At 66.1% G+C, this 18942-nt stretch overlaps 1 protein-coding gene across 8 annotated transcripts in view; it reads left to right on the plus strand.

Moving 5' to 3' along the window:
- Positions 1-17845, plus strand: part of ABLIM2 (actin binding LIM protein family member 2) — a 112687-nt gene extending 94842 nt beyond the window's left edge. For 7 of the 8 annotated variants that reach the window (XR_016228646.1, XR_016228650.1, XR_016228653.1 and 4 more), the window contains 3 exons: positions 4725-4779; positions 5787-5982; positions 16698-16835. Coding sequence is in view for 1 of the 8 variants with exons in the window: in XM_070068010.2 (XP_069924111.1) it covers positions 4725-4779; positions 5787-5794; positions 5902-5982; positions 16698-16811 (258 nt within the window). In the remaining 7 variants the exon portion in view is untranslated. Of the gene's footprint in view, positions 1-4724; positions 4780-5786; positions 5983-16697 lie in introns of all 8 variants that reach the window. The other variant, XM_070068010.2, reaches the window with a different exon arrangement.
- Positions 17846-18942: the final 1097 nt, after the last annotated feature.

The raw sequence follows: 18942 nt of genomic DNA on the forward strand, positions 1-18942 counted from the left end.
CAACACCGCTGCTCCCCTCCACTCCTGCTGCAGGCCCCGCCCAGTGGCGGGGTCGGGGCTGCCCCAGGAAGCCCCTCCAGCCTCACCCCTCCTCCCGTGACACAGGCCAAGGTTCCCTGGGTACCCGCCTCCTGGGACACTGCTTCGGGTGGGGAATCCTCCGGGAAAGGCACAGCGCCAGCCAGGTGGCCGCGGCTCCTGGCCCTGGTTCCCCGAGCAGCGAGGCGTGGCGGCTGTCCCCGTGGCCGCTCTGCAGGGCATCTAGAGGGGAGGCCCACGGAAAACACAGAGTATGGTAAGGGGAGGCGTGGACTTAAAGGCTTTTTGCACCAACGTAGCCTGCCGAGCCCACATTCCACGCAGTCAGAGTCCCTCGTATGTCCCTACCGTGCCGTCATTTTATGCGAGGAGCTGGGTGTCTGTCGCCGTCCTGGGACCCCGAGGGAGGGCTGCGCTGTGCCCTGTGGCCTGCGAGGGCTGGGAGCCCCCGTCCTGGGCTGCTGTCCTCAGCCCCAGGGCAGGCCCGGCCCACCCGTGGCTGGGGGCTCCCTTTGGCTGCTGCCAGCCCACTCTGGGTCTCCCAAACCCTGGGACACGTGACTGCAAGCCTGGGTCTCTGCAGGGGGCCGGCCTCGCTCCTGGGAGACAGACCCTGTGTGCCCTGCACCCGGTGGGTGCGGAGCCTGGCGTCAGGGAAGCCTGGTGGACCAGAGCCTCCTACACACAGCCCCAGGCCCCCCGCCCCGCTCCGGGGCCGCCTCTCCCAGCTCTGAGCCCGTTTGTCCGTGACCCAAGAGCGTTTCCCTCTCGGGACCGGCCGCGCGGGCTGAGGCTCCTCGGCGTGGTGACACGGCACGTCTTGGTCTCCAGCCGCGGGGTGCAGCCAGCATTCGGGCGGGGCGGGCTCTGTCCCCTCGCCCAGAGCCAGCCTCGGACCCGGGCCACTCTACTACGCGGGCGCCTCGCGGGCGGGAAGGAGAGGGCTAGGAGGGCGTGTGCCGTCCCTGTGCGTGCGAGGAGCCGGGCAGCACCGGGCCTGCGCGTCAGTCGTCCCGTGTGTTGTTTCTTGCTCTGTGCCTTTGACAAGGGCTCCGGGTGGCCTAAAGGAAAAACAGAGACACACGGAGAGAAAAGCCCCGTGGGCACCACTCGCGAAGGGGGCGGGGAGACGCGATCGGAGAAAATGCAGCAGAAATGAGAACCCTGCCAGAGAGCGGTTCAGGCTCAGCTCTGAGCTTCCTGGCGGCCGAGGCGTAGAGGCCCCGCGCTCCACTCGTGTGGTTCTTGTTCACCAGCGAGGCAGGGTCTTCCGGGGCTCGCTCTGGGTCTGTTGTCCCAAGCCCCCTGTGCCCCAGAGGGCTGCCCTGGACCCCAACACCCAGCAGATGGGACAGCCGCCCCCCCCGCCCCCACCCCGGGAGGCTTGTGCGAGCCCCTGGCGGAAGTCTCAGTGCAGACAGTCTGGCACTCGGGGTGTGCAGACGGAGCCCCCCGAGACTGGCAGGCTGGGTTGCGAAACCAGCCGGCGCCACCGCAGGGGCACTCCGTAGACTGTTCAAAGGCCAGACACGCCAGCAGAGGGTGAGGGAGAGACGCTGACGTCGCGTGTAGGAAGGCAGAGGGCGACGCTGGTATTTCGTCAGGTGGACGTCAGGGTAAAGCGAGTGAGTAGAAAAATTTAAATATTAGAAAAGGGAGCAATAATTAATAGTAGAAACGAGACGCTTCCTAGCTGATAAAGAACTACCCAAGGGGCCAGCGCCGTGGCGCACCAGTTTAATCCTCCACCTACGGCGCCGGCATCCCATATGGGCACCGGTTTGAGTCCCGGCTGCTCCTCTTCCCATCCAGCTCTCTGCTGTGGCCTGGGAAAGCAGTGGAGGATGGGCCAAGTCCTTGGGCCCCTGCACCTGCGTGGGAGACCAGGAGGGAGCACCAGGCTCCTGGCTTCGGATCAGCACAGCTCCGGCTGTTGCAGCCATCTGGGGAGTGAACCAGTGGGTGGAAGATCTTTCTCTTTGTCTCTCCCTCTCACTGTCTGTAACTCTACCTCTCAAATAAATAAATAAAATCTTAAAAAAAAAAAAAAAAAAAAAAAAAAAAAAAAAAAAAAACGAGAAGCGCTCACTACAGCAGCTCCGGTGTTCACCACCTGCGGCGCAGCCGGGACGAGCTGACGCCAGGCGCTTGCTGAAGCGAAGGCGGGGCCTTTGAAAGGCCATGGAGCTGCTGAACGACAAGGATTCTAAATGATTCTAAAAGATTGATTCATCTGTTGGGGGGAGCAGAGAGAGACAGGGAGAGAGAGACCCATCTTCCATGGACTGATTCACTCTGCAAATGGCCGTGCGGCCGAAGCCAGGAGCCCGGGACGCTGCCCAGGTCTCCCGAGCACGCGGGCCTTCTCCCGCTGCGTTCCCAGGCTCCTTAGCAGGGAGCAGTCGGGACTCGAATCAGCACTCGGAGCTGGGGTGCAGCCGCGGCTTCCCCGGCCGCCCCACCCTGCCGACCCCGACCGAACCTAAAAGCGTATCATGGCTACAAAGACTTAATACACTCGCCTCGCCTTCCCAGACGGTAGCCTCGGGAAGCGCGCGCGTGTTGGCCGCAGACAAGCCCGAGTTCAAGCCCAGCTCTGGGCGGTTTCCTCGCCTTTCCTAAAGTGACCGACACTGCCAGGGTCAGTGCGAGGACGCCTGAGCCGTGAGCTCCCCAGCGTGGCTCCTGCACGCCTGAGCTTTCAGACGCCGTTGCCGCGCCCTCCTGCCTAGCTAGCAGAGCAAACCCGGGGCTTCCGGCGTGCGGCCCTGGGTGCTGCGTCTGCGATCGGGGCGCCTGAGCCTCAGCGGTGAGGTGGCGGTGACGACGCCCGCAGCCCAGAGCTGCAGCCCCACTCAGAGGAGGTTCTCAGAGCGGCTGGCCCGTGGCAGGTGCCACGGGAGCCGGGGGGGGGGGCGGAACCCACCGTGAGCTACTGAGGACTTGCCTCAAGTTGGCCCCTGGCCAGGTGCTCTCCTGCCCGCCCGTGCAGGGTGGCCGCTGCCCAGGCCCCCTCGCCCCTGAGAGCCATGCAGAATCTGTGTCCACTTGGCACTAAAGAGGCCGGGAGTGGACCCCACTTTCCCTCCCTAACGAGGGAGGCCGGAGGAAATGGGTCTCCAGCGGCCCAGGCCTGTGGTTCAGGGCAGTGGGCACTAGGGGGCAGCATTTCCCCTTTGCATCAGGTAGCAAAGTCGCCAAGGCAGGTTTGCGCTGCTTCCAGCAACAGGGACAGGTGCCCCCAGGGTGCGAGTCTGTGCACAAAATGCCTCGGGAATTGTGCCCAGGAGCTCCTAGGGAGAACTCTTCCGTGAAGTGGCCGAGGTGAGAGGTTGCGGTAGCCCAGGTGCCTGGCGCAGGCCAGCGGCAGGGGCAGGGGCAGGGACTGGGGAGAGGCGAGGGGGCACTCACCCGGGTGCGGGCATCGGATGGGTCGCGTGTTGCTGGACCTTTTGAGAGGCCCAGAGTCAAGCACAAGTCCGTGATGAGCGAGACGCCCCCTGGGCTTAAACAAAGACCCCTGCGCCTCCTGCACACTTACCCAGCCTGCGGAGTCCTCTGCTGGGCCAGGAGTGGGGCCGGCTTCTCCCCGGCCTCCGCTGCCCTCTTCCACACGGGGGACCGTGGACCCCACTCCTGCGGCTTTTCCCCGCTCCCCAACTCCGGGACCGCAGCAGCTCTCGCCGGTCCCCTGTGCCGTGGGCACCTCCCCTGTAACAGTACCCTCGGGGCCCCGCACGCCGCCCCCACCCCGCCTGCACAGCTCCCTCTGTTGAAACCGGAGCCCTGTACTCAGTTTCAGAGGCACTGCCAAGAGCCCTGACCCCATTTCAGACCCTGCACCCCAGGGGCTGGGGGGCGGGGCCTGGAGAAGACATCACTTGAAGGGGCTCAGCCTCTGGGCGCCAGCAAGGTGCAGGGGCCAGGCGGGCCGGAGAGGCCTTTTGGTGGGGGCCTTCAGTGGGAGAGTGCACGGTGCATGGGTGATCTCTTCAGCTGGGCGGAGGAGTGGAGCGTCCAGGGTGCATGGTCTCAGCCCACGAAGATGGCCGCGTTTGCCAATGATGGACAGGCAGACAGGAGCAGGGGTGCTCAGCTCCGCATCCTGTGGGAGCGCGTGGGACACGCGGTGAGCGCGTGCAGGGTGTTTACGCGTGCCCGGGACTTTCAGATGCCAGGATTCTTGAATCCTTAAGGCAGCCCCCACTCCGGAGCTGCGGCTGCTGTCCCAGGTCCCCCCCATCTCGGGGACTCAGCTGGGGTGGACTTGGTCTCGCACACGCACCTGCCTGTAAGTGTGGCTGGAATCCGGGGGCTCCAGGACCGGAGTTTGTGAGACAGGGCGGAGCCCCAGGAGTCAGGATCACCTGCACGTGCCAGCGGGCCCCACTTGGCGTCCTGCAGGGCACAGAGGGTGCGAGGTCGGCCTGGGCCTGCCTAGCACTGGGGCCAGCAGGCTGTGGGCACCGTGTTGAGGAGGGAGCAGGCTCAATGGAGACCTTCAAGGAGGCGGGGTTAGATAGCGAGGTGCACACTCCCGGACACGCCCCTCCCGCCTGGCACCAAGCGTGTCACCCGCGGCCGACACCTCCTTGCTGGCTGTGCGAGGCATGTGGGGGCCGTCTCTGACCCCCCCGGTCCTGTGCAGCCCCCTCTTGCATCCTCTCTCTCTCTTTCTCTTCCAGAACGCCAACCTGGCCCCTTGTGGAGCAGACCGGGATGCCAGCTGGGGCACGCGAGGTACAGGCGGCGGGAACCCCCGAGGGCTTCCGGGGGGCGGGGGCCTGCCCCTGCTTCCTCCGCTGCTCTTGAGCCAGCCCTCCGGGCGTGCTGGCACAAGGCTCAGGCGTGGCGGGCAGGGCGTGCCATGCGGGCGGTGGCTCCGTGACCCGCCTCTTCCAGCCGGACATCCGTTTCCCTCCGTGCTGAGTCGCCCGAGGCCCTGAGCTCCTGTCCTGGGCGCGGGGCCTGCCCTGCCTTGTTCAGTGTTATGCGTCACACGGGGCAACTGAGTCGCAGGCAGACGGCTTCCAGGGTCTGATCCAGATGAGAGGGGCCAGGCCCTGCCCCACCCTGCCCTCAGGCGGGGAGGGTGGCCGCTTGGCCTGGGGCAGGGGCCTGGTGGGGCTGCTCTCCCAGCTCGGAGAAGGCTCCTGAGCTGGGCCGTGCTCACCTGCTCGTCCCTGAGGATGCTGGGAGCCCTGCTCGTGTGCACGGCTTCCTCTAAGGGGCCGCCCACGTCTCTGAGCCCCAGAGCCGGCACTAGAGGACCTCGGGCGTGGGGTGCCACTCCTGGGGGCTCACCGAGGCCCCATCAGCCGCTCTGCCTTTTGTCTTCGTAAGACACGAGGCCGGCAGGGCAACGTTACATGCCAGGGCACCACGCTCGGCAGCTTGGACAGGAGCGAGCGGGTTGAGAGGGGGGTCAGGCCATGGTGTGGACGCCGACAGCTCTGCCCGTGGTGCGCACCGCACAGGCAGGCCGGCGGAGGTGGGCTTCCTTCTGGGGTGGCCCCAACTGCCAGGGGAGACGGTGTCGCGCCCGGGCAGCACAGTGCCGGTCGGCTGCCATCTGGCCCGCAGCCTCCTGGCCGTGCCCCCCCGCTCCTGGAGCCCCTCCCGGCAGCCCTGCCAGAGCCCCAGTGCGGGCTGCTCGGCGGCTCCTGCGTGGCCCGGCGGGGAGGGGCCCACGTTGGCCACGAATCCTTTGCCTCTGATGGGCCCTCTGTCTGCTCTTTGTCTTCCAGAGTACAAGGTAAGACCTCACCTCCAGCCCTGCCGCACCTGCCCCCGTGAGACACGTGTGTGCCCCTGGGCACACGCCTGCGTCCCGAGGTGAGCCCGTGGTCTCCTCCCGGACAGGTGTACCCTTACGACGCCCTCATCGTCACAAACCAGATCCGCGTGAAGCTGCCCAAGGATGTGGACCGGACGAGGCTGGAGGTACCGGGGGCCCCGGGGTGCTCTGGCCGTGTCACGGGGCAGGCGTGTGCGACGGTGCCGAGCGCTGGGAGCTGTCTGTTCCCGAGGGGCCCCGGGGTGCTCTGGCCGTGTCACAGGGCAAGCGTGTGTGACGGTGCCTAGCGCCGGGAGCCGTCTGTTCCCCGGCTACAGATGTCCCGGCTCCCAGGGTCTGCAGTGGGAAAGCGTCTGTGGTCGCGGAGCATGATGGCCCATTTGCCGGAGTCCAGGGAGGTTGATACAGAGGGGTGCAGACGGGTAGAACTGCGTGAGCACCTACTGTGTGCACCGAGCACCAAGGGCCGTGCTTGAGTGTGTGAGCAACTACTGTGTGCACCGAGAGCTGAGGGCCGTGCGTGAATGTGCGAGCACCTACTGTGCGCACTGAGAACTGAGGGCCATGCGTGAGTGTGTGAGCGCCTACTGTGTGCGTACCATGTGCAGGACTTTGATGAATTCTCGCGACCCTCACAGGGAACACAGCACCCAGCCCCGGGGAGTTCACGTCCGGGCCCTTCCTTCAGTGTCTCGGGCCTGCTCCTGACTTGTGGGGGCGAGGGGCCTCGGGCTCCCAAAGGGCAGGGCCCTCGGCTGAGAGTACGCGAGGCCGTGTGCACCGGGCCAGCTGCCAGCCCCGCGGGCTCGGGGACGGGCGGGGCGCGTGAGCAGCAGGGCTGGGGCTGGGGTCCCGTCTGTGCAGGGGAGGCTCTGGACGGACAGAGGGAGAGCGTGGGAGTGTGTCCAGGCCCGGGGAGGCTGCACAGTGCCCCTGAGCCTCTGCAGTGAGGACTCCCAAGGGAGTCACCCTGCGCTCAGCACAGGGGCGGCGGGGGAGGGGGAGGGGTCCCTGGGCAGGAGGCGCGCCTACCCGACCCTCTGTATTGCAAACAGCAGGAGCCTGGCACGAAGTGACCACAGCCAAGAGGGGACCGCCCGACTCCCGGGACCCGAGGGCCCCCCAGCCCGAGGCAGCTGGAGCAGGGGCCACACTGGGTCAGGCCCCGGGGCCTCCCAGTGTCTCTGCCCTGTGCCTCCTTGGCTGAGTTGTGGCTGCCTTTGTCTGTCCACTCCTGGACTCAGAACTCATGGGGAGTCAACCCTCTCCCCTAACCTCTCCCTCTCCCTCTCTCTCCCTCCCTCTCTCCCTTCCTCTCTCCCTCCCTCCCTCTCCCTCTCTCTCCCTCTTTCCCTCACCCTCCCTCTCCCTCTCTCTCTCCCTCCCTCTCTCCCTCCCTCTCTCCCTCCCTCTCTCCCTCCCTCTCTTCCTCCCTCTCCCTCCCTCTCTCCCTCTCTCTCTCCCTCCTTCTCTCCCTCCCTCTCCCTCCCTCTCTCCCTCCCTCCTTCTCTCCCTCCCTCTCCCTCTCCCTCCCTCTCTCCCTCTCTCTCTCCCTCCTTCTCTCCCTCCCTCTCCCTCCCTCTCTCCCTCTCTCCCTCCCTCCTTCTCTCCCTCCCTCTCCCTCTCCCTCCCTCTCTCTCTCTCTTTGCCTCTCCCTCTCTCCCTCTCCCTCCCCCCCCCATACACCTGCCGATCCAGCAGAGGTCTGGATGCTCCCCCTGGGTGGGTGACAAACATGTGGCTGGGGAACAGGAAGCCAGGCCCAGCCGTGACCCGATGCACGGAGCAGGGGGAGCCTCTGACAGCACCTGGACCGGGCAGCAGCGGGCAGTGGGAGGCCTGTCGGGAGGGTCCAGCGGGCACAGCAAGCCCTGTGTGCCACCCCTAGTCCACACAGCCGGCCACCACTGCTGAGGGCCCTGCTCCCCAGGGTGGGGGCTCTTTGCCGGGAGGCTGTGGGATGTGGGGGAGCGGCCATGGGTGGGGGGCGCTGCAGGGGCCAGCGGGGAAGCCGGTTCCGAGTCCAGGGGAGCGGGGAGCCACCCAGGGCTGGGGGCCGGAAGCTCTTGGCCGGAGTGTTGGAGTGAGGGCGAGGTGAGGCGGGAAGCAAGCCAGATAGCGGTGGGCCTCACTGCCCGGGGCTGGCTTTGACCTGACAGGGCAGCCCCTTGGGGTCCGGGCTCCGTGTGGGGCCGCCCCCAGCGGCAGGGCTGCAGGTGAGACGCTGTGGCCACTGGGGGCGGAGCGGCTGGGAGGTTTCCTGTGTGCTCAGCCCCTGGCTGTCCCGGCTACAGCTGCACAGGCTGGGGGAGAGGTGAGCGTAGGGCTCAGACGAGGCCTCCGCAGCCTTGGGGCAGAGCTTGCTGGGACCTGCAGTGCAGGCGAGGCCGGGGCTGGCCCGGAACACACCCAGGGGTCTTCTCCCTGCTCCAGCTCAGCCGGTGGGGCCCCGCCTCCCTCTTCCTGGGGGCAGGGAGCCGGCGCGGAGCCAGCGGGGGCAAGGCTGCTGGTGTTTTTATATCAGCGGGAAGGGCTTTTTTTCTCTTACAAAAACAAATCCTAACTATTGTAAGAGGCCAGAAAAATACCAAGACGAACATAAAAATCTCCGGAATTCCCCCAGCCGCCCTCTGCCTGCGGGGCCTGGCCGGGCTGCTTCCCGGATGGCTGGGCGCACACACACCGGGGGGAGCCGGTCCTGGGCCCGCGTCGGCCTCCTGCTTCGGCTCAGGGACCCGGCACACTGAGGGGCCGCCCGGTGAAGATCGGCGCCATCCTCCGTTTGTCGTTGACTTTTTATTTATTGGAGAGCTCCAGGCTGCTCGTTCCCTCCCCGAATGCCTGCGCGGGGCTGGAGCCGGGAGCCGGGAGCTCCATCCAGGTCGCCCGTGCCGTGGCAGGGCCCCAGCCATCGGCGCCATCCCTTTAGCAGGAAGCTGGAGTGAGGAGCCAGAGCTGGGATCGAACCCAGGCACCCAGATAGAGGGAGCTGAGAGTCCTGACCGGCCTCAGCCGCGAGGCCAGACGGCTGCCCCTGCCCTGCCTCGCCCCACCCCTGCCCCGCCCCTGCCCACCCCCCTGCCCCGCCCCTGCCCCTGTCCCTGCCCCTGCCCACCCCCCTGCCCCGACCCACCTGCCCCTGCCCCGCCCCTGCCCCCGCCCCATATTGTATTTAGTTAGTTTTAAAGTTTCCTTATTTATGTGAAAGGCAGAGTTACAGAGAGAGAGGTACCTTCCACCCACTGGTTTACTCCCCAGGAGCCTGGGACTACATCAGGGCCTCCCGCGTGGGGCCTCCCTCTCCCGCGTGGGGCCTGTGCTATCTTTTAAACGGCCACGAGGCAGGCGCGCGTGGTGTCACCCCAGTGGGTGTGCGAGCCGGCTGGGAGAGTGATCCAGCCGTGTGCCCGGGGGCGTGGGTGGGCGGCAGGCGGCGGGTGGGGCCCGGCCTCTGTGTAGGTTCCCTCCTGGAAGGAGGACTACACGGTCACGGGGTCAGCGTGTGCCGCCAGGGTGCTCGGGTGACTGCCCGCACGGAGCGGGGCCGGGCGCTGGAGGCTGAGCCGGGCCCTGGCTGTCCGTGCGACGAGGGAGACGGGTGACCGTGAGCCAAGCGCCAAGTGAGACGGCGTGCTCACATCCTGCACCAGGGCTCTGAGGAGAGTGTGCATGTGTGCCCGCATGTGTGTGTACACGTCTGTATGTGTGTCTGCCTGCACGTGTGTGCACATGTGTGTGCCTGCGTGTGTGCCCGTGTGTGTGTCTGCCTGCATGTGTGTACATGTGTGTATGTGTGTCTGCCTGTGTGTATGTGTGCGTGTGTGCCTGCTGTGTGCCCGTGTGTGTCTGCCTGCATGTGTGTGTACATGTGTGTATGTGTGCCTGCCTGTGTGTATATGTGCACATGTGTGCCCATGTGTGTGCCCCCGTGTGTCTGCCTGTGTGTGTGTGTGTGTGCCCATGTGTGTACCATGTGTGTCTGTGTGTGCCAGTGTGTGTATGTGTACCCATGTGTGTGCACATGTGTGTCTGCCTGCATGTGTGTGCACATGTGTGTGTGCCTGTGTGTTCGCCCATGTGTGTGTGTGTGTGTGTTGTGAGGTGAGGGACGGCAGGTAAAAAGTGTTGCAGGAAGCGTGAACTGCACATGCAAAGGCCGCGGGGCAGCAGGAAGCCTGGGCCGGCTGGGGAACCGTAGAGAGGCTGGCGCGGCTGAGCCTGGCCAGGCCCTGTGGGGCCCTGGGCCGTGTTCATCAGTGTGGTTTCCATGCCAAGCAGTGGCTTTTGACCGGGGACAGCGTGGTTGGCCCCTGACTGACAGTGGCCCCGTGGGCTGGATCAGCTGTGAGGACGGATGGAGCCGGACGGAGCTCCGGGCAGTGCACAATGGCGTCTTGCACACGGGCAGCGGCGCTGCCGAGGGCGGATGCAGGTGGATCTGGGAAGTCAGGTGCAGGACGTGGAGACGGAACCCGCATGGGGGGAGAGGAGGGCGCGCCGGGTGTGCCCCCGCTGCGGGGGGTGGCAGATGCGGCAGTGGTCAGACCACGGGGACGCAGGCTGCAGCAGAGGGCCGGACGCACCTGGCAGCGCGTGGTGGGGGCTTGGTTACCATGGCAACACGGGTGGGCAGAGGGGGCTCAGCAGGCGGATTCCCGGGAAGCCAGGGCGGCTCGGTGTGACGCCCTCGCCCCACTGCGGCACTGGCTGTCCGCCCCCCACCCTGGTCCATCAGGGCGTCCTCCCTTCAAACACAGGGAGCGCCTGCAGCCTCCAAACCGAGCTCACGGCGCACACAGCTGCCTGCGCTTGCTGACGGGGCCATCGCGGGGGGCGTCCTGGGGGTGGGGTGCAGCTCTGTGACTGTGCACAGGTTGCTCGGGCACCCGGAGTCGGGTGTCACCCGCCTGCCCGGCTGTTCCTGAGCGGTGACCGTGAGCAGCCCCCGGCAGGCCCCGAGTGTGTGCCATCCAGGCCTCCCGCCCACAGGACCCCATTTGCCAGCTGAGACCCCCAGGTAGCCGGCCAGGGAGTCGGAGGCTTTCCGTGGGGGCAGGCAGGAGAAACGTCCTCACACAGCGGCTGCCGGGAGCGCGGTGGCCAAGCCAGGCAGAGCGAGCGGCCCGGAGCCTCGCCCCAGGAGAAGCCACGCATCCCTCTTGACGCCCAGTCCTGGGGCCGCGGGACCACCGAGCTGCAACCAGCACCCGTCCCGCCCACTGCCGAGCCCGGCTCCCGGCACGTGACTCCTTTAACACACTTGGCTTTCCCAAGTCCGTGGCTTCACACACACACACGCACACACTCAGAGCTTGTAAGAGGCTGGGCTGGGATTGCAGCCAAGACATCGCTCACAGCCACGACGCTGTGCAGCTTTCTGGGTGACTTCCGGCGTTGAAAGTGAGTTTGCAGTCCCACTGCAGTGCCCGGCCTCCTGTGCACATGTACTGGCGTTCTGCCTCTGGGGTAGGCAAGTGTATCAGTTGGGATCGCCCAGAGACACAGAGCCATCCGGAGAGAGATGGAGGATGGGCGGACGGATGGATGAGTGGACGGATGCCTGGGTGGATGGACGGATGATGGGTGGATGGATGGATGATGGGTGTGTGGATGGATGATGGGTGATGGATGGATGGGTGGGTGGGTGGATGGAGACGGAGTGAGGACAGGGCGATAAAGAGCTAGGTGGTTAGATGGAGACAGATGGGCAGGCAGGGACGCATACGAAGGAATTGACCTGGAGGACTTGGCACACACAGCTGTGGGCGTGAACAATTCTGAACCGCGCAGGGCAACCCAGCAGGCCGGACACCAGGGGGAGCTGCCCCATGCGGGCCGTTTCCTCTCTGGGAAGCTCTGGTTCACGCTGGTGGCTGTCACCTGGTTGGGCGGGGCCCAGCGATGCAGCCAGGGTCAGGTGCTTCGCCTGAGCTCCGCCGGCTGTGGGTGTTACCACACTCAAGGTGCCTTCCAGAAACGTCTGGAAGAGGACGTGACCAAACCCCGGCCCGGCCGAGGCGGCTTCTGCAGCTGAACAGGGGGGATCCGAGCTGCGTGCCTGGCTGGGGCCTGCAGCGGAGCGCAGGAGCCCGAGCGCGTGGCCGGGCAGTGACAGGGCAGGAAGGGGGCGGCTGGGCTCGGGGCCAGAGACCCCGGGATAAGGAGCCTGGGGCCGGAAGTGCTGAGCCCACAGCTGAGGACTGTGTCTGAGCAGTGGGCCCTGGGTTACAGAATCCCTCCTTTGTCTAACCTCACCCAAGGACCAACCGATCTGACCGGGGGGAGTGCCGTGGGGAGGAGCCGGGGGCACAGGGTCTGTGGGGTCTGTGGGGCTGGAAGGAAGCGGGGGGGGGGCGGGGGGGGGGGCGAGCCGCAGGCAGGGGCCCGAGGAGCTCAGCAGACCCCGGCAGCACCTGGGTAGGGCACTGCCCAGATGGAGACTCAGGACAACGCGACACCTGTCCGTGCCTGAGCGCTAGCGAGCAAACAGGCTTGTGCCTGCCCTCCTGGTGCTGAGAGGCCACAGGGTCAGCAGGGACTCAGCGCCAAGGGCCACAGCATGGCCCTTGGCTATGGAAATCCAGGAGGGCCTCCAGGAGGAGGGAGCATTTGGGTCAGGAAAGAGCACTGTGGGCCCTGGGGCGGCCAAGAGCTCTGAGCACTCCCAGGGACAGCCACAGCAGAGCCCCGGGGCGACGGGAGCAGGAGGCAAGGCCACCTCCTGGGACTGCTCAGAGCCCCTGGCCCCACGGACTGGCGGAGAGGTCTCCAGGGGGCCTCTGTGGGCACAGCCAGTCCTTGTGACAATGAGGTCATTGCCGGAGGGCAACGCTCAGGGCAGAAGCCTGAGGCCCCCACGGCCAGCCCAGCACTGGGGTTGGCGGGCTCAGGAGGGGTCAGAGAGGCCACTCCCAGGGTTGCCACAGAGGGCACTAAGGGCTGGGGGCGGGGGCTGGGCCGGGACACAGGTCCCTGCAGCCATCAGCGCTGACCCAAGATGTCCCTGGAGGGTCACTGGGAAGCAGGAAGTAGCGCAGGCCCCTCCGCTTCGCCGAGTCACCGGCTCCCTGAGCCTGGGTTTCCTGGTGGCACGTGAGCACAGGACAGACGCTGGCGGAGGCCCCCACCCCAGCCTGCGGTTCTGAGTGCAGGGTCAGGGGTTCCGAGTCCAGCTGTGGTCCCGGCGTGGGCCTGCACGTCCATGCCTTGCTTTTCCCAGAGGGGCCACTTCATCCACCCCACGACGGGCCTGTGGCCTAGGGCAAGCTCGGGACTGCTGCCCAGAGGGACGGCAGGGGCGGCCTGAGCCAGCCCCAAGCCAGCGCCAGGCTCTGCACGCACAGGCCTCCGCGGGCCCTGCAGCTCGGGGCCTGCCTGGGTGCTCGGTGGGGGCTGGGGGCTGCCGGGGGCCTGGGAGCACAGGCCCGGACACCGTGGGCTGCACACTTGCTTAGAGAGAGGCTGGGCACTGCGGCGGGCTGAGATCACAGGAGGCACCCCGGCGGCCGCTGGACAGGAGCAGCCGCACGTGTGCCCCGTCTACACTGTAGGCCCTTGGCTTGCCGCCCCGCGCTAGGCTGCGTGTGGCAAGCAGGCGAGCAGCCGTAGGTCCACTCGCAGGTGCCGCTGCCGCCTGACCCCACTACAGGTGGAGCCGGCAAACCCCCAACACGCTGCAGCCGGGGCCACCTCCCAGCTCCTACGCGGGCCCCGGGCGCAGCGTGGTGACGGCACCACCTCCCCAGCAGCACTGCCGCCCCACAGAGCAGAGAGCGGGGTGCGTGGGGCGTCCGGGCCTGGCAGGGCTAAGAGCCCCACCGAGGAGACTCCCTGGGCGGCCTCCGGCTCTCCCCAGCTCACCCCCAAGCAGGACTCTGGGGCACCCATGAGAAACCCAGAGGCACAGGTGGCCCGGCTCCTCTCCCTCACCTCCGCCTCCCACCGCGGCCGGAGCTCGGGAAGTCCCCACGGCAGGGACGGTGTCCCAGGCCTGGACTCACTGCTCGGAGCTTCGTGGGGCAGCAGCTCATCTGTGGCCGGGTGGCAGGGTCCCCGCCCCGTCAGAGGCAGCGCCCCCAGCGCCCGTGCCCCGCTCCCTGTGGCTGGAGAGGCGCTGGAGGCGGTTTCTGCTGGGGCTTGCTCCTGCAGGCGCAGCTCTGCACACCTGGCCTGCAGGCCGGCGGCAGCGCTGGGGGTGGGTGGTGGTGCTGGGGTGCACGCGGGCCCCGCTCCTCTGCACCACCACTGCTCTGAGAGGACCCTGCAGTCCATTTCCCCGCCCTGGTGCCCACCTGCATCTGTAGCCTGAGCTTTCTCGACCGTTCATCTGCCCGTCGCAGGCTGGCGTCTGCCCCGTGCCTGTGTCCCCGTGCCCGGAAGGCCAGCAGCGGGTCTGCTCTGCGGGTGGTTCCGGTGCCTCCTGAGGCTTCATAGCCGGTGCTGTGGCAGGGCTGCCTGGTCCCGGACTGCCTCCTGGCCAAGGACACAGCTGTCCCGCCTCACGAAGCTCAGAGCCAGGGCGTGAGCCTTGGGCCCAAGTCCTGAACCCTGTAGGCCACACACAAGTGGCCCGGGCCACAGTTGAGCCTTCCCTGTCACCCTCCTGGGCCACTGTGTGGCATGTGTGACTCCAGGTGCAGTGTATGTGTGCACACATGCGTGACTCCAGGTGCAGTGTGTGTGTGCATGTGTGCGTGCACGTGTGTGACTCCAGGTGCAGTGTGTGTATACATGTGTGTGCATGCACACGTGTGTGACTCCAGGTGTAGTATGTGTGCGTGCATGTGTGACTCCAGGTGCAGTGTGTGTGCATGTGTGTGTACACATGTGTGACTCCAGGTGCAGTGTGTGTGCATGCATGTGTGACTCCAGGTGTAGTGTGTGTGTGCATGTGTGTGTACACATGTGTGACTCCAGGTGCAGTGTGTGTGCATGCATGCGTGTGTGCATGTGTGTGTGACTCCAGGTGTTGTGTGTGTGTGATTCCAGGTGTAGTGTGTATGCACACGTGTGTGACTCCAGGTGTGTGTGTGTGCATGTGTGCATGCATACTTGTGTGACTCCAGGTATAGTGTGTGTGTATTCATGTGTGTGCATGTGTGTGCAAGTGTGTGTGTGGCCACAGGCCTGGGTACGGTCAGGAGGACCCGCTGGGACCAGCCGTCTCGAGGGTGACTTGGCTCTGCTCCCTGGGATCACCCTGATGCCTGGGCTCACTGCTGGCTGTCTCCTCACCCTCCTCTCTCTTCCTCATCACAACCTTTAGTAATAGTAGCTTGCTTTTCAAGTGGAGGAAGCTATGTGCTTTTTGCAGGAATTTTTTTAAATTGTGGCAAAGTTCACACAACGTGTAACTCCCTGTTGCAGCCACTCCCCGTGCCGTGGGGCTGCCGCCTCTCTTTGTCCGCAGACCTCCCCCTCGCCCCACAGGCGCGCCGTCGCACTGGTCAGTGCCCTCCCCGCCTTCCTCTGCCCCCAGCCCCGGCCACGCCGTGGATGTGCCTGCTCTAGCAGTGGAACCACACAATGTGGCCACTGGATCCGGCTTCCTTTATCAGACTGCTTATTAATAGTTTCCAACATTAATAAGCCTGTGGGCTCTCGCCACGTGTTCAGAGGAGAATTCTGGATACTGGCTCAAATAGACCGGACAACATGGTAAGTTTTTAAGGATTGTACGCCGTGAGAGAAATGCACAGGAGAGTGAGGGCTGTATTCTGGGGAGGGAGAGAGGTCTGGAAGCTAAGTCAGGTCCATCCCAGGCAGAGAGCAGGCCAGGAGCGAGCCCCGTGGAGCAGCAGCCACAGGTAGCTTAGCGTGGATGGCGGAGAAGGCGGAGCACTGGCCGGTAGGCCACGTGGGCAGCAGAGAGCCAGCCTACCGCGGTCCAGGCCTTTTATGCACTCCCAAAGGGGCGTGGTTACAGTCTGATTGGCAGGTGGGCATCCAGGTGGGGTCAGGTAGGGGCGTGGTCTCCAGCTCACAAACCTGCTGGATTTGATCCTCCCTGCCTGTCTTCATCACCTGGTGTGGCATGGCATGGCGTGGCCTGGCGTGGCGTGGCATGGCGTGACATGGCGTGGTGTGGCATGGCCTGGCGAGGCCTCAATGCCGGCACCGACTGGGCGGGTCCTAGACGTTCATGGCCCTTCTTCCAGGGGGTACGCCGGGGTTGCTCCCTCCTCTGGCCTTTGTGGATGGTGCCATGAACGCGGGGGCACAAACACGTGTCTGAGTGCCCGTTTCGGTTGTCCGGGGTGGCCCTGTGAGTGGGGGGCTGGGGGCCGCTGCTCTGTTTCCCTGCCCTGACACGGTCATCCCCCCAACTCCACGAGGTGGGCACTGGTGGGACCCCCACTGTTCAGGTGGATAGACGGAGGTGCCAGGTGGCCAGCTCACTCCCGCAGCGTCCAGAGGCTGTGCCCTCGGCCACCATTGGACTCCCGATCGCACAGAGGCTGGGAAGGGGGGATCTGTGCTCGGGACGCCTGGCCTGGCTCGGCTGCTCCCTGTCCATACCTCGGTTTCCTGGGCTGGAAACGGGGAGATGGCAAACCACCCACCTCCCGTTCCCAGGCCGCGCTGCAACAGCCGGGAGCGAGGATGGCCGTGGCCCCAGCACAGCTGCAGGCAGCGCCGGCGTCTGGGCCAGGCGGGGGTCCGGGCGCAGGGCCGCGTTTATGAACTCGGTGGCAGCGGGAGACCCGTGTGTAGGGCTCCCGGGTTCTGGCCCCGGTCTGCCTGGCTCACCTCGCTCAGTCTCCCTCCGCCCAGTCCTCCATCCTGCCCAGGGCCTGGGGCGCACCCGGGGGCCGCCCCCGCCCCGCCAGCTGCTGACTGCCTGTGTCCTTTCTGTCCCAAGAGACACCTGTCGGCCCAGGAGTTCCAGGAAGTGTTTGGGATGAGCGTGGAAGAGTTCGACCGCCTGGCGCTGTGGAAGAGGAACGACCTCAAAAAGAAGGCCCTGCTGTTCTGAGCGCCCCGCGCCTCACCACGCATGCGCTGCAGCGGAGCCGGGCCGGCGAGACCGTGCAGCCCCTCCCCCCTGCACCTCGCTCGGGCGTCGCTGTGTCAGTGGGCTGAGCTGGGAGGACGGGGGTGGGGGCGCCCCGCAGGTGCAGCCCCCGTTTCTGCAGTGACGCTCCTGCCGTAGCTTAGGGCCGCCACGCGGCGCTTGCCACCACCCAGTCCCCGCAGCGGATGACCTAGGAGGTGGGGCAGAACCTGCCCGGGGGGTCCTCAGAGCGTCTGGCCCCGTGTCCCGCCCCTGCAGGGACATGAGCGGCCCGCAATTGTGCGTGGGCAGCCGCCTGAGGCGGCACCAGCTGAGGGCGACCCCCACCCTGGGCCCCCTCCCTGCCCTCCCTCCGAATGCCCCTAGTTGCCCAAATGCTATCTTTACAGAACCACAGAGGCTTTATTTTGTTAAGCGTAGCGTGAACGGGAGAGGACATTTATAAGGGTCTAGTTTTACGCCCCGTGAAGGGCCCGCAGCCTTACCCTGCCCGTCCCCTTCCGTGTTCCCCGTCCCCTTCCGTGTGCTCCCGGTTCTTGGAGGGGCCCTGCAGACAGGCCTCCATGTCCGACGTCTTCCCCACGCATCGCGCAGCTCCCCCTGACCCAGACCCAGCTATCTTCCACGCCGTGACGCCTCCCGGCCTTGGAGAGAGCAGATTTCCACGCACCTGGCCCGGTGTCCAGTGTCGTGCCGGGCATCTCTCCCGCCACATCCCCCGAACAGCCGAGCACCGCTGGGCTGGGGACGCGGGTGTCCAGGTTGTGGCCAGGCATGGGTTGGAGCACGGTGCCATCATGGGCTACCGCTGAGGGGCCCGGGAGGCTGGTGAACCCCCAAGTGTGCGTCCTGGCTGTCCCCGCCCTTGAGGGGACCTCCCCCAGAGTCCTCACCGTAAGGCACCACGTCCCGTTTGGCGCTGGAGCAGGGCAGTGGGGAGCACCCGGAAGGCGTCTGACCCCAGCGAGGCCGAGAAAATAAAAGGCGATGTACTAGAAGGAGCGGGAGCCCCGCGCCTGATTTCCCAGACTGCGCCCGCTCTGTGAGCGGCACTGAGGCTGCGTCAGCTCAGAGCAGCAGCAGGGGCAGCGAGCGAGGCCAGGATGCCCTAGCCCAACAGGGAGGCCCGGAGGCTTCCTGGGGGAGGTGTCCCCCACACTGCGTCCTCACAGCTGGGAGGTCTTCTGGGGCGACCAGGCGAGGTATCTGGGCAGAGAGGGCAGCAGAAGGGTCTGGGAGCCTGCGTAGCCGGTTCTGGCTGAGCTTGGGGCAGGAGGAAGGAGAAGCCAGGCAGACGTGTCGCTGGGAGACGGCCTCGTCCGCGCCGGTCTCGTGCCGATGTCAGTCTCAGGTCCTGGGGATTTGGGGTTTTGCTCACGGCAAGTCACACGGCGGCCAGTTCCGGCAGGTGCTGTCAGCCCGGCCTGGGGACGCCCTGCGGGCATCAGCCTGTGGCTCTCCATGAGCACAGGTGCCTCCCGGATGGAGGATCACACCTGGACGCTGTGAGGGCAGAAGGTGACCTCGGGACACAGCCATGAGCTGGCCTGTTCTGGGTGAACCAGGACCTGGGCCCCACCCACCCCCCGTTCTGCTGTCCCTTCTGCACACGTCTCGCAGCACCAGGGTGAGGCATGGAGCAATGGGACCACACTCCCAAAGCCTCTTCCACGGCCTGTACAGCCTGGCCTTCCCTGCTCCCGCCTGGGCCCTTGTCCCGAGTGGCCACTGATTGCGGCGGCGCTCTGAGGCGTCCGGCCCCTGTCCTCCGAGCTGCCCGCCTCTGGAAACCCCACTCATCCCTGGAACGCCTCCCGGCGCCTTCCTTCCGGGTCGGGTCAGCGCCCCCCATCCGACGATGAGCCCTGTCACGGGCCCTCCCCACACGGGGACACCCTTGGGAGCAGTTGGATGAGCGTGGAGCCCGTGCGGACACCTCGCTGACCGCCACCTGCCTGGGTGCGTCGCGCTGTGCCTGCCCCGTCCCCGTCCCGTGCGGCCGCCACTGGTACTGAAAAGCAGCAGTAACTCCTCTCCACTTGGGGTGAAATGGGCACGGGAGGCTGCGTGTTAGGTTGACCGCAGACGGGAG

Source organism: Oryctolagus cuniculus, chromosome 2 (assembly GCF_051225735.1).
Source record: "Oryctolagus cuniculus isolate XC-2025 breed Fujian yellow rabbit chromosome 2, ASM5122573v1, whole genome shotgun sequence".
Taxonomy (NCBI): domain Eukaryota; kingdom Metazoa; phylum Chordata; class Mammalia; order Lagomorpha; family Leporidae; genus Oryctolagus; species Oryctolagus cuniculus.